The sequence below is a fragment of the Ochlerotatus camptorhynchus genome, unplaced genomic scaffold (assembly GCF_037179485.1).
Source record: "Ochlerotatus camptorhynchus isolate MF236.1 unplaced genomic scaffold, CSIRO-AGI_Acam_v1.1 ptg000067l, whole genome shotgun sequence".
Classification (NCBI taxonomy): domain Eukaryota; kingdom Metazoa; phylum Arthropoda; class Insecta; order Diptera; family Culicidae; genus Ochlerotatus; species Ochlerotatus camptorhynchus.
This window is the reverse complement of record NW_027040557.1, coordinates 2,942,986-2,958,223: the sequence shown is the minus strand read 5'-3', so window position 1 is coordinate 2,958,223 and position 15,238 is coordinate 2,942,986. Positions and strand designations below refer to the sequence as shown.

Sequence of the window (15,238 nt, the reverse complement as noted above, 5' to 3'; positions counted from 1 at the left end):
TATCGTGCATTCGAAAATTGTTGGAGAAAATGATCCTTTTTCGCCTCGACAAATGGGTTGAGACGAACCACCTACTCTCAGATACTCAATTTGGTTTCCGTAGGGGTAAGGGAACGAACGACTGTCTCGCGTTGCTTTCCACAGAAATCCAGTTGGCTTTTGCTAAAAAAGAGCAAATGGCTTCTGTGTTCTTGGATATTAAGGGGGCTTTTGATTCAGTATCGGTTGAAGTCCTTTCAGACAAACTCCACGCTTGTGGCCTTTCCCCATTAATTAATAACTTTTTGTACAATTTGCTGTCAGAGAAACATATGAGCTTTTCTCATGGAAACTCTACAGCTTCTCGATTTAGTTACATGGGTCTCCCCCAGGGCTCATGTTTAAGCCCCCTTTTGTACAATTTCTATGTCAGAGAAATTGACAATTGTCTAAGTGACAACTGCACGTTGAGACAACTTGCAGATGATGGCGTAGTGTCTATGACAGGGCCCAAAGGGGTCAACCTGCAAGGACCCTTACAGGATACCTTAGACAATTTGTCTACTTGGGCTATCCAGCTAGGTATCGAATTCTCCACGGAGAAAACTGAGTTGGTCGTTTTTTCTAGGAAGCATAGCCCAGCACAACCGAAGCTTCAACTTTTGGGTAAGCCGATCACTCATTCCATGTCTTTCAAATATCTTGGGGTCTGGTTCGATTCCAAATGCACCTGGAGATCTCACATTGAGTATCTGAGACGAAAATGCCAACAAAGGATCAATTTTCTCCGAACAATTACCGGAACGTGGTGGGGAGCTCATCCGCAAGATCTTCTAACGTTGTACCGGACAACGATTTTATCGGCTTTAGAGTACGGTAGTTTTTGCTTCCAGTCGGCGGCTAAAACTCACATCATCAAACTGGAACGTATCCAGTATCGTTGTCTTCGTATCGCGTTAGGATGCATGCACTCGACTCATACGATGAGTCTCGAAGTGTTGGCGGGCATGTTGCCACTATCGGATCGGTTTTCGGAATTGTCCCTTAGGCTCCTCACCCGTTGTGAAGTTATGAACCCACTGGTAATCGAAAACTTTGAGAAGCTTCTTGAGCTAAACCCTCAAACTCGTTTTATGTCATTGTACTACGTGTACATAACACAGGATGTCAGCCCTTCACAGCATAATCCTCATCGTGTATGCTTCTCCGACTTCGGCAATTCAGTTAATTTTGATTTATCTATGACGCGGGAGATTCGTGGAATCCCAGAACATCATCGTTCCATGATTGTTCCGTCAATTTACGCTGCAAAGTTTGGCCAAGTTGATTCCGCAAGATCGTTCTTCACAGATGGATCACTAATAGAGTCGTCCGCTGGTTTTGGTATTTTTAACGAATTTCATAGCGCCTCTCGAATGCTTCAAGCTCCTTGTTCCGTATATGTTGCTGAACTGGCGGCAATATATTATACGCTAGAAACGATCGCCTCACTTGCACCAGATCACTATTTTATTTTTACGGATAGTCTCAGTTCTGTCGAGGCTATTCGATCCATGAGGCCGGTAAAGCACTCCTCGTATTTTCTCATGAAAATACGAGAGCTTCTGAGTGCTTTATCTTTAAGATCTTTTGTCATCACCTTTGCATGGGTCCCATCTCATTGCTCGATTCCGGGCAATGAGAAGGCGGACTCACTTGCTAAGGTGGGCGCTATGCAAGGCGATATTTACGATCGACAAATCGCCTACAATGAATTTTTCTTCATTTATCGTCAACAGTCGCTCACCAGCTGGCAAAATAAATGGAGTGAAGGAAGTTTGGGACGATGGCTATTCTCGATCATCCCTAAGGTGTCGAAGAGTCCTTGGTTCAAGGGGTTGGATGTGGGTCGAGACTTCATTCGTCTGATGTCTCGCCTCATGTCCAATCACTATTCGTTAAACGCTCACTTGTTTCGTGTTGGGCTGGGAGACAGCAATCTCTGTGAATGTGGACAAGGTTACCAAGACGCCGATCACATCCTTTGGTTTAGTTTGTGTATTGTGCGTGTAGGTTTTTTTTTTAATGTTTGTCTTCAAGATGAATAGAAATAAGTTCATGTTTTAGGATTAATTAAATATTTGTATAATAAATCATATTTCAAACCTCCTTCTCCCTTTCCCCATCCAAAAAATTGTAAAGCACCACTAACCTCGAGACGACCGCGAGTAATCGGTTCAATTCCTTTAACTCTAGATTTAAGACATTAATTATGTATAATGAAAATGATAACTCGGCTCTGTAAAGTTTATTCGATTGAGCCTGTACAAATAAATTAATATAAAAAAAAAAAATAACAAGATAGAAATAACTGGAATTGTGTTGTTTTGACGTGATTTCACCTCTGACTCGAAGTAGCTTGAATCTTGGCGCTGAACTTCGTGTTTGCAGTGATGGGTAATTTTGGAACGGACACAACTGAAAGCTGCCGAAAATCGATGTTTGGAATCCAAGATGGCGGCGTCCGGTTTTAGAAAAAGTGGGAAATACTGCCAAATACCCTTCAATATGTATATTTTCAGAATCGGGATGACGTCTAGAGACCGAAAATGATGCCCAGCGCGAAATCCAAGATGCCGGCTACCGATTTCAGAAAAAGTGAGAAATACTACCAAATACCCTTCAACATGGGTACTTCCGGAATCGGGATGACGTCTCGAGTCCGAAAATCGATGTCTAGCGCCATCTGGAAATCAAAGATGGCGGCTGCCGATTTCAGAAAAAGTGGGAAATACTACCAAATACCCTTCAATATGGGTATTTTCAGAATCGGGATGACGTCTTAAACCCGAAAATCGATTTCCGACGCCATTTTGAAATCCAAGATGGCGGCTTCCAATTTCAGAAAAAGTGGGAAATACTCCCAAATACGCACCAATATGTATATTTTCGGAATCGGTATGACGTCTAGAGATGGATATCCAGCGCCATCTTGAAATCCAATTTGGATTTTAGGTCACTCATTTACTATTTCTAGATGTAATTCTCTAGAGGTCGTTCCTTTTCCAAAAATACTCATATTGAAGGGTGTATGACTGTATTTTTATCCTTTTCTGAAACCGGAAACCGCCATCCTGGATTTCAAAATGGTGTCGGACATTGTTATTCGGCATCTACATGTCATCTCAAAAATCTATATTATTGGGTATTTGACAGTTTTTCTAAAGTCAATGGCCGCCATCTTGCATTACAAAATGGCGTCGGACATAAATTGTAGTTTTGTTCCGAAAATACCCATAATGTAGGGTATTTGGCAGTTTTTCCGAATCTGAGAGCCACCATCTTGGATTTCAAAAATAGTATCGGACATCGGTTTTCGGCATCATACACGCGTCCTGTACCAAAAATATCCATATCGTAGAATTTGACAGCTTTTCAGAAAACAACGGCCGCCATCTTGGATTCCAAAATGGCGTCAGACATCAATTTTTGGAGTGTACACGTTTTTTTGAAGTCACTTGCCAGCATCTTGGATTCAAAACTGGCGTCAGACCTCGATTTTCGGGAATGTTCCGAAAATACCCAAATTTGATATTCCTAAGAGATGAACTAGCCTATGGCTAAAAATCTCTATAATAAAGATAAAAAAAAACCCAAATTTGATAGTTTTTCTGAATCTGAGAGCCGCCAATCTGGATTACAAAATAGTGTCATATATTTTCGTCGAACCCGTTTCGTGAATACCCATATTGTAGAGTATATTACAGTTTTTCAGAATCTGAGAGCCACCATGTTGGATTAAACAATGGCGCCGGACATCGATTTTCGGTCTCAAGACGTCATCCCGATTCCGAAGGGTATTTAGCAGTGTTTTCCACTTTTTTTCTGAAATAGGCAGCCGCCACCTTTGATTTCAACATGGCGCTGGACAACATTTTAGTCTCTAGATGTCATCCCGGTTCCGAAAATATACATATTGAAGGGTATTTGCTGTATTGCCCACTTTTTCTGAAACCAGAAGCCGCCATCTTGGATTTCAAAATGGCATCGGAAATCGATTTACGGTTTTTAGACTTCATCAATATTCCAAAAATATACATATTGAATGGAATTTGGCAGTATTTCCCACTTTTTCTGAAACCGGACGCCACCATCTTGGGTTTCAACATGGTGGTAGGAAATACCAATATTGAAGGAAATTAACATTATTTCCGGCCTTTTTTTTTTAATCTTAAACCTCCGTTTTAGAAGGGATGGTTTCTTGTCGTGATCCTCCTTTTTAAACGACCTATAGACCTATAGACCTATAGACTTGCCTCGCCCCCATCAGCAAAAAATCCGGGAATTTATAAACCGTTCTATAGCATAATTTTCCAAGTAGGATGGACTAACATAGCTAATCTAATAGCATAAATCAAGGCTGATAATAAAAAGGAACATACATGTTGAGACTGATTTTCACTGTTGCCCAATTTCTCAATAATCGCTTAGGAACATGCATAAATAACGTAGCAGTTGAGGGGGGAGAGGGGTTTCAGAGGTTGGGACCGGCCATGTATTAGGTGTAGCGAAACACGCTACGAGGGGGAAGAGGGGTTAATTGGTAAAAAAAAATGCTGCGGCATTTATGCATGCTCCCTTATTTTACTTCCAAGGCTGTGTCCCAATTGGCGAGTTGAATTTAACTCGTGGTTAAAAGTGACAGATAGAAAGTTATCGAATTACCCGACTAGAAGTAAAATTTTGACAACCGTGGTTAAGTTCTGTTTGAAAACCGATCGATCGAAAACACTGGGATTTTCGAAAATTGAAAATAACTTTCGAAATGTAACTTTTAACCACGGGTTAAATTTAACTCGGCAATTGCGACACAGCCCACGAAGTATTTTTCGATTACTTTTTCAAAGGGGCGTAACAGCTTTTGTAAACAACGCCTTTGGTATCTCGCCCGCGCATGCTAACACTACCATCAGATCTCAATACCTGATAGTGGTGTTAGTATGCGTGAGCGAGCTTTCAATTACGCCAAACCGACGATAGAATGCATTGTTTACAAAAGCTGATACGTCCCTTTGAAAAAAATCATTGAGGTTTGTAGAATGCAGGATCGTTATCAAGCAGAACGATGTGCAACCAAGTGGTACTCGATTATGACAACTGGGTTTGGGATAACGTTTATTTCATGAAAACAGCGATAAAATTAATACTTTTTATTTGAACACTTTTCAATACTTTTTTCTATGGAAAATTGGAAAAGAATTTATTGTAGCAGATTATGAGTTATTTCCCATCGATTGGTGTATTTGGATTTTAATTTCATCTATAAATGACAAAATTATAAGTGTTCAAAACCTTGCACCTTTTCGTGACGGTCGCAATTTTAGATTTTCGCTTTACCCCCAGTACCTTCCCGTAGGACGTAGTCTACGTCAAAAACGATAACGTAGCTCTGTTTACAGCAAATTCGATTTTTATTTCGTATTCATGTTCTCTATAGTATTCTCTTACAGTTAAACGTAGAAAGGCAAGGAGCGCATTTTTGATCTCACGCTACTCATTAGCTTCAGCACAGATGCCTTTCCAACAATTTTGGATACTTTTTCCCAGTCTTTCGCAAACTTTTTAACGGAATGCGCTGCCTTAGCATGTTTCCACAAATATGCTTTCGTCAGGGCCCAAAAAGTTTCGATTGCCCTGGCCTGGGGACAGTTTGGTGGATTCATCTCCTTGGGTACAAATTGGACCTTGTTGGCTTTATACCAGGCTACCGTGTCCTTGGAGTAATGAACCGGCGCCAAATCCGGCAAAACAGTACTGAGGCGTCGTGTTTGCAGATCATGGGTAACAGACGCTCGTTTGAACACTCACGCACGTAAACATCGGATATCATTGTCTCCGTTGTCACAAGCGGTTTGGGAAGCATACCACACTCACAAATGGCTTACCAAACCATAGCCTTTTTAGCGAATTTTTCGGTATCCGACTTATCCGCGTCGTTAACAATTCGGCCATCACGAACGGCGTGATGATAACGGTGATGCCATACACGCTGGGTTTATTGTGAATGAAAGTGTCCTCGGAATGGGTGTGACTTTCCAGGCATTCTGAAATGGTTTGCTGGATCTGCAATAAAGCTATCACCTTCTAACTCCCGGACTGAAGCTGTTGGCAATTACCACAAACTAGAAATTGCAGATGGCTTTCTTCCATAATACCACTGCCCGGCCAGTGGTCGTTAGATTCAATACACACAATTATTCATATCGCGCAATGATTGTAGCCGGGATTGAACCGTAATTACAGCATATCGATCAGAGATTAGATTGTATTTGTGATATAAGAGGCCCGGTAGCTTAGTGGCGACCGATTTTGCTTACTTAGCAGAAGATCACTGCTTCAATCCAAAGTTCCTGTGTATTATAGAGGTGTTAATGTCACGATGCAAACAAACGGATCGTCCGGTGAATTCAGATCTTATTTACCCTTCCTATTAACAAAAAGGGATTAAGGGAGGATAAGCGGCGCCGGTAAAGTAGTGGTAAGCGTGATTACCTCTCACCCCAGCAGGCCTGGGTTCAATCCCAGTGAGGCATAACATCTCTGATCGCGCCTTCTTTCGGAAGAGAACTAAAGCCGTTGGTCCCCGGTTCATGAGTTAATGGGTAAATAGGAAGTGTCCAGGTGTGGGAGCTGCCTCCCTGGCGTCGAACGGAAAACAAATCAATGAAAAAAAATTCCTCCAGTGTGGAGATGCAGAGGTGAATTCGGTCTCTAGTAACAACATTCCTTCCCTTCCTTAATAATCACAACTCGCAAGGATGTAGTCGGTATTATGATTTATTGAATAAAGTAATGTGCCAAAATGTGTTTGTTGTATTAACAAAATCAATTTTTTTTCCAAAAGTTGTTGTTCTATGATTTCTTGCGTAATATTTGAAAAGGTTCAAATCAAAATTAAACAAACCAGAAAATTAATTGTTAATTTTCTCCCCAATATTTTAATTAATAAATAATGAAATTAAAGTATCTTTATATTTTTCAGAATAACAATAGTAACTGTATCTCAGTACACAACAGCCAAAATATGCGAAAATTTTTCATAAATACATGAAAATCGGTAACAATTTAATTTCATTAATTAATAAGCTTTTTTTGTGAATCCTTTCCAAGGTTAGGCCCTTTACAACGTTGTGCTTGTCATCAGAAATTACTAAGCCTTTTCATAACGTCAAATAAAGGAAAAACAAATCATCGGCCCTGTCTCAACCGCGAAGCAGCAGTAGGACCTAGCTTTGATTAGAACAATCATCGGCCCTTCTACGCCACACAACTTATCAAAAGAACCGAATGGAACGAAACAAAATCATGTTGATCGGCCGTTTTGAAAATCAAGTTATTTTGAATGATTTTTATTGATGATGCGGAACATTCCTATACGATTGGTAGCGGTGCTATTTTGGACATAGGCCCTTTTCAAATGGAACGCGAATTTTTTTTCGTCTATTTTTAAGTGTCCAATTTGAACTTTTTAATAAAAAATTCGAAAAATATTAAAGAAGGTCATTTGATTATTTAAGTTTTAAATACTTCTTTAGATTTTATTTCCTAAAATCACTTGAACTTATTTACCATGCATACATTTATTTTCTGAAAAGGAATTATTTGTTCTCACAACTTTGTCTCCGACGTCATTCAGATTGGAAGCGAAGTCTTCGAGCTATCATTAGTTGAAAAAAATCTACGTCTATGATTACTATATGGGGGTACACTTTGTGAAAACCGAAAATGAAACATGTAACAAAATTAGGAAAGATTTTGAACGTTAATAACTCAGCTGCCCCTGGACCAATTTCAATAGTGTTATCACCAATCGATCAGAAATATTTCGGCGCAACTGTTAAATTTAAGACTTTATCGTTTTTAAAAATGTCACTATTGAAAATTGCACGAATGTGCAACTGTTGCTATGATAGTTAAAATTATCACCGATTGCCTGCAAAAAGCTATTTCCCTAACACAGATTTCAAAGTTCAATTCCATCCGGTCTCACCAAACGGTGTTTATTCAATCATCACGTGGTGAGTGGTGGTGTTCTCCAGTACACAGTACAAAAACACCGTCCTCTGATCGAATGAAACCTCAGACCATTCAAATCGAAACATCGAAATTGCCTTTTCGAATGATAGCTGCAACCGGATGACGGTTGTTTTGAAATCAGATGATTTTCCTCTCGAATACAGGATGAATATTGTTATGAAAAGGGATAGGGCCTTCAGTTGGAATGCGTCATGCTCTCTGCAGAATTATTGCCTCAAAGCAGACAAACGAGGTGGAAGCATAGCCATCGCTATCAGAGGTGGTACGAACATTGGTTAAGCGTGGAAACCGTAGATTTTATATTTCGTGGTGGAGAAAGTTTCCTCTACTAACAGGTAGATGTTGGATCCATGATGAATGACTGTTCATGGCTATTCAATATGGAAATGTAAACAATCGATTTAATAATCTAATCTAAAGCATTTGCAAGTCATCTTATACTTAAATTGTTGTCCTCGGAGCCCTGTATGTTTTACAGCCAATTTTCAAATAAATATCATTCTGTATTAGGAGAACAGTCATGTGGATGCTCATCAGTTGACGACAAATGCAACCATGAGCGAATCATCCGAATTTCGACAGCATATTCTAAAAGGGCTCGAGCAATACAATAATCAGTCGAAGTATTGTGGATGTTTTCGTTCAGTGTACACAACGAAAGGTTGCTTGCAAGCATCCATAGAAGGAGGAAGAAGCCGCACCGCTATTGATCGGAATCAGTAGCTCTTCGTGATTCATTATGGCCCATCTATGTCAAGCGTGTCATACTGAAGAGTATTAACAGAGAGAACCCCGCTTAAATACCTATGCCTACACAAAACACAAGCTCCAGCTGCAGTTAACAAATAATATTACAGCTGTACCTTGTAGTTTCAAAATGGCCGAATTTGAGCTCAAATGTAAACGATTGAACATAATAGATGCAAAATTCTATGCAAATTGGAGAAGGTCACGTCGGATAGCAAAATTGATATTAGGGAAACGAAGCGCAAAGAAAAATTCCCAATTATTCACTGCGGAGGCTCCACCGAACGAGCCAGTCTCGTCGCCGCAGTTAACCTCAAAGAAGGACGAAGTAAGCGGGTACAGAATGTTGTTTTTTTTTGGCAAATAAAGTCACTCAAAGTACCACCAGTTCGACCCGTATGGGCGCTTTTTCCGATAGGTATATGCACAAGCACGCCCTTCGCATAGTGCAATTTACGACTGAATGCTCTACCCCCTCGAGGGCAAGGCAAAAACCCACGTCTCGCACACGCAAAGATAGTTAATCTAAGTCTACAATTAGCCGTGTAATTATACCTCTACGTACGAGTCTGTGGTAGAGTGTGGCATCATTCACCACGACCCTTGAAGCGGTCTTCTCATTAAGATCTACATGCCAAGCGATATTCTAGACCTTTTATGATCGTTCCTAACCTCCTCTAGAACATAAAATCATAAAAGGGCTATTTAACTTGCTCCATCCCTGCAAACATGCACACTGTCGGTCGGAGGTGATCAGAGATGATGAATGCACCGTTGATTGTAGGTTTTGTATGCATAGTTCTTTCTGGACACTGAGAGAAATGAGATGCTCCACTATATCTGCTCTGCTGTCATACTAATGAGCAGAAGGCCTCCGGTATGCAAATTTGTGTAACCGTGATTCGCCATAACAAACAAGTGACGAACCGGTTATATAACAGAGACTGCGCGTCCAGCGTCGTCGAATTCCATTGATTAATGCCTTCTTCAGGGGCCGGATATTGACTTGTCAACTGTCGGCTCGACACGCGCTGCAAGAATTCAACACTCACTGATGGCTGCCTGGACTGGAAGGGGTGTGGACAGTATTCACAGTTTTGCAGTTTCAACTTTTCGGTACAAGCCTCTTTTTGATTGATTGATTGCTGTGCTGATGTGGCCTGCGGTACGGGGATCGGGGAACGGACGGCCGTCAAATCGCGACAACCACAAAACAGACAGCGTGACGTTGGATTTTTCTTAGAGGTCGAGGGGGCTTATTGAACACATTTTTTTTTCTGTGTTACTTGGTGGGCCAGGGTTTTTGGCGCGCAGAGCATACTTCGATTGATTTCAAGTAACGACAATCGAAGCAGGCTTGGAGTTTTGAATCGTTGGTTGCCTTGAAAGGGATGTGTATTTGCTTAAAAATAGACATGACTCAGGGTTCGCGCGGCCAGGATTATCGGTTTGCGAGAAAAATTATGATAATCATTGCGGGGAATCTTCCTCTGCCTGGTTGTTGTTTACTCAGGTACAAGTGATCACGCGCAAATTTACAAGTGTTTTTTTTTATCGCTCTGCTGTTGTTGAACAAGGAACCTGTTCCCGACGGTGATCTCATCTTGAATCAGGGAATGCTAATTTAATAAAGGTTTTTTTTCTACGTTTAACATGAGCCCCGGCCAAGAAAAAAACATCGAATGCTGATGGATGACTTCGGGATGATTAGCAAAATTAACATTCTTCAATGATTTTATGAATTTTGATGGTCATCTTTTAGAATCGTGGTTCGGATGAGCTGAACTTCCCGAATAAAAATGTACACATTATGAAATCTTAGTGTATCTGGTACATAATGAGATATCAAATAGCCCACTTCCGACAAGTTCGGCAAAACTTACCCCTCGCTCTGGTAGATCTCCATCGATGAGTTCAGCTCGGACAGCTGCTCCTTGAGCAGCTGGAGGTTCGAATTGACGAAACTGAGCTCCAGTGCGACCGTATCCTTCAGCTTCTTGTTGGTGGTAGCTTTGAACAGGTTCTCGGCACCGGCCCGCAACCTTAGCTCTTTGTTGATTTCCTGGTTCAGCTTACATCGTCGACTCTGGAGCTTTCCCCGACAGGTTGCCGCCCTCGGATCGGAACCCTGCAAATGCGCAACGAGAAGAAAAAAAAATAGGTTAGTAAAATGTATGTCACCGTCACATTTTCGCCAAGAGTGATAAACTTGCAGGGTCATAAAATTGGCCAATCCTAGCTTTCAAACGTGTCACATGTTTCACCATACGCTTCTCCATCAGTGATCATAGCAAGCGCAGTTTATTGATTCAAACTCAGCATAAACATGTCAATCTTCATTCGCCGTCGTCAACCGATCAGATCAAAACGAGGAAAAAATGGACTGGCTCTCCTTGACGGTCGGTCGGTCGGTGGTGGACTTGGGCACACCGTGAACGACATTCTTTTCTGCCTTTTCCAGATCCAGAAGTACCGATCAACAACCAACCAGTAGCAGCAGAATCAATAATAACGAGTGTCGATTCTCTCGGTGGGTAATAACAGTAAGCACTGATCGACTTGTGTTTTTTTTTTCGTTCATGTGTATCCATAGCAACATTCCTTCACGTGTTTTGACAAATGGCGACCAGTCGCACAGAGTAGACTTTGTTTGGCAGCTGGAGCACGTATGACAGGAGAAAAAATGAGGGGTGCTATGGCAACGAATACCAAATCGACGAGGTTACATGATCGCTTATCGTAAAACTAGGAAAAAATTGTGTATCTGGTTTTACACAATTTCGCACTAAAACTCTCCCTTGATTGGATGTTTTACACTTTTTACAAAAAATAATAATACCTAACTAAATAAGAAGAGGAGCAGCATTGGCTTATCACTTTACTTGTTCAAGTAATGACAGCAACAAATAAAACCGAACCGCCTTGAATTTTGCACGCGGCGGCTGGCTCCGGCTGACAATCAATAAGAGAGCTCATGAAGCGCAAATAGCGCCCAATAAAACCGAAATTGATTTTAATCTCCTTTCGTTTTCTTTCGCCAACGTGCATTTCGAAAATCGCGAATCATAAACGCGGATACGTAATTGGCGCAGATTGGATGAAAGTGCATTTCGATAATAGCGAGTTAAGCAGTGAATGAGTGAAAGTCGCCGCCCTCTACTGCCGGGAAATTTTGCACGCCGATCAAGAACGCTCCCAATTGATTGCTGTATGGGGTTTTTAAACTTTTCAGGTGTTGTTTTAGCCTGAAAATTTTACTAGCTTATTGGTTTCTGCTGAAAATTGCAAGCTATTACTACTACGCAACTATTTTTGCGTGTGGATGATCCATAATTCACTTCAAATAATTTATAAGATAATACAGTGTCTTCCCGTTTTAACAACACAACCTCATCAGCTATGTCAAACTATGCTGGGATTGGGAGGGACCATCAGTGCACCCGATTGAAGCGATTTGAACGGGGAGAGTGCGAATGCCAATTCCCTGTTTATAACATTTCGTGGATAAAGGGCGGGTTCTTTTACCCACTCATTGGGGCATCTTCCTGTTTGGGGGCTCGTCTTTTTGACCAATTGGCTGATCAAGTTGCTGGAAGGAGATTCTTTATTGTTCCGTATATGCGTATAGGCGAATTTGCCTATCGATCTACCAAATCCGTTTTTGGCTCTTCATACAGCGACATGTCGAGGACAATCAGAGGTTATTAAGCTTGATCAAGACAAACAGAGAAGAGAACCCACTGCTATCGGACTTAGTTTCCGTGCTACAATGGGTGGTTGACCACACAACCTCATCAGCTATTTCTTTCCACAAATTCAGAGTGGCAACTGAATTTTCATTTTGGAATTCCTGGTTTTTCCCAGCTTTCCTGGTGAATAGTTCAAAAACTTCCTGGTTTAAAAAAAAAACATGTTTGTAGCTAACAATTCTATATTTGTTTTAAGTAAACAATTTGATTGCAAATTTAGCTGAATTTCCGCAAATTGTTTTGATTAGAAATTCAAATCGGTTTACCTAATAAAAATAAAAAAAATTGTACGATTTAAATCCCAACAGAATTTTGAAATCTGATTAATTTTTCATAAGATTTGAAATCAACACTAGTCCAAAAAGCTTTTCAAATCACTACCCCGATAAACTTCGTTAAATGTTGATGATTCTTTAAAAATTATTAAAAGATACTAAAATCTAGTTCTTGCAAACCAATTTTGCAGATTTAAATATTAGGTATTTTGCACCAAAGTGGACCAACTAGAATCCCCAGATTCCACTCGCACAGGCCTGAAAAAATAAGAATTGATCATTTTGAATGTAAAGAAGCGCAGCATTTTACAATAGAAAACCATATGGAACTTTGAAAAATATCAACCCCTAGCACAGGAATCCACTTTGATCTACTTTAGGATGAGAAAGTATTGGGAATTTCACATATTTTAACCTTTTATTGGATGCTAAAAGAACGAGTGAGTGTTGATTGTACCAAGCAGATATCTGCTAATAGACTCGGAACTGACAGCAGCAGTAGAACGAAACAGGCGAGAAACTGAAAGAATTTGAAAAACGTTCTCACCGGCTGAACAATAAGATCTCAAATCAGTGAGTGAGTCGTTTTTGGCTCAGATCTGATCTACTAAAACAGCAATTATATCTATACCAACAACAGTATCACACTTATGTTTTGAACATTTTTTTCGTTGAGTTGTTTTCCGCCGGTCTTGTTTTCCGTACTTAGTACCAATGCTACCGACGCCAGGGAGGCAGCTCCCACACCTGGACCCTACCTATCGACCCATCAACTCATGAACCGGGGACCTACGGCTTTACTTCCCTTCCGAAGGACGTGATCAGAGATTTTATGCCTCAGAAAATCCCGGCGGCGCCGACTGGGATTGAATCCAGGCCTTTTGGGATGAGAGGCAATCACGCTTACCAATACACCACCGGCGCCGCTAGATACGTTTCTATCTTCTATATTTTATGAGTTATTCATAGATTGACCCAAAAATAGCACTTTGTTTTTCAAGACCAACAACTCGAAGTCATGCAAAATTGGACAAACCAAACTAATTGCATTTGAAAGAAGAACTGAAGCGGATCCAAATTCATATAAAATCGCACATGACTAAAAGCCACCCATATTGGAGACTTAGATTGGACAAACAAAACAAAACAATTTTTTTTGAAGACCACGTATGGATTCGATATGAGTCCACGGCAAAAAATCCGATCTCCGAAATGAGAAAAATGACTCATGATTTTATGAACACAGCGTATTATGAAAATACACCATAAATAATATTCATAATATCATGAGCAACTTTTGCGTACCGCAGCAAACATTCCCAAAATCATGAACCATCCGAGTTGAAATCATGGGTTTTACTTTTAACCAAAAATGTAAAAAGAATAAAATAAAGCGTCAGACTGGATTCGAACCAAGAACCTTGAGATCATTAAACCCATACATTGACCACTAGACTATCATTACTTATATATGATGGAAGACAAAAGGCGTATAACAGATACCACAGTGCGGTTTATGAACACGGTTTGCCAAGTATGTGTAACGCTTGTAGCGGTCTTGATTCTACTACATTATGATATCATGAATTTACATGACGAAATCATGAATCATTGTTACGATTTCATGGGATGGCAATTTTTTTCATTCATCAAAATGAAATCGGATTTGTTTCCGTGTGAGTTAATTATTTAATGTGCAGCATTTAGTGACTTCTAAAGTCGCAAGATCGCTGGTGTCATATACGCCTGTAGGTATAGGAAAAGCATTTGGCCCAAATGGTTAATAAATTTTAAGCAGAAGTCACATCGATTTGCGGTCTTCTATAAAGTATTTCCTTATGATTTGTCCACCTACAGGCATATATAATTATAATACAATTTTCTTATAGTTTTGCAATAAGCATATCGGTGAATTGAATGAGATGAAGCTTTAAAAAATATATATCTACACAGCCATTCCATAGCAAAACGATATAGTGGTTCTCAGAATTTCGTAAAAAATGATAGTTTTGTTCCTTATCGCAAAATATAAGACTTGTATTTTTTTATTTTTCCATTCGTGTGAACACTTCCATGGTAGGGTAGTCCCAAGGAGTAAGTCACTCAGCACATTGTGCCGCAATTAGATTTGGCACATCTTGGGCACATCCATCGGCACAATCTCGTAGGCATTTGATTGTTGTAAATGAAATGGGAGCACTGCTCTGGTCACTGAAGTTGTTCACAACATTACGTGCTGTTTGGCTGTATATTCAGGAACATCCTCTAATTAAATATACCAGAGCAACTCAGACAAGCAGTTCACTTCTCGGTTCACTTATAGATTTAAATCCGAAATGCACCTAGACCGATTTATACTTGCGATTTCAAACCAAACCATTCAAGGTGTCAGAAATACCGGGTTGCATGAAT

The 15,238-nt window shown here is 40.3% G+C and overlaps 3 protein-coding genes across 4 annotated transcripts in view; all 3 read right to left on the bottom strand.

The window, feature by feature from the left end:
• The window catches only part of Usp1 (ubiquitin specific protease 1), a 473,693-nt gene that overhangs the window by 160,174 nt on the left and 298,281 nt on the right, over positions 1-15,238 (bottom strand). The window lies entirely within an intron of this gene.
• LOC135697177 (uncharacterized) overlaps positions 1-15,238 on the bottom strand; it is a 511,087-nt gene that overhangs the window by 291,913 nt on the left and 203,936 nt on the right. The gene's annotated exons all lie outside the window — the stretch shown is intronic.
• Rhp (rhophilin) overlaps positions 1-15,238 on the bottom strand; it is a 189,368-nt gene that overhangs the window by 15,798 nt on the left and 158,332 nt on the right. For both annotated transcript variants that reach the window (XM_065216780.1, XM_065216781.1), the window contains one exon: positions 10,686-10,930. In XM_065216780.1, coding sequence (XP_065072852.1) covers positions 10,686-10,930 — 245 coding nt within the window. The remainder of the gene's footprint in view (positions 1-10,685; positions 10,931-15,238) is intronic.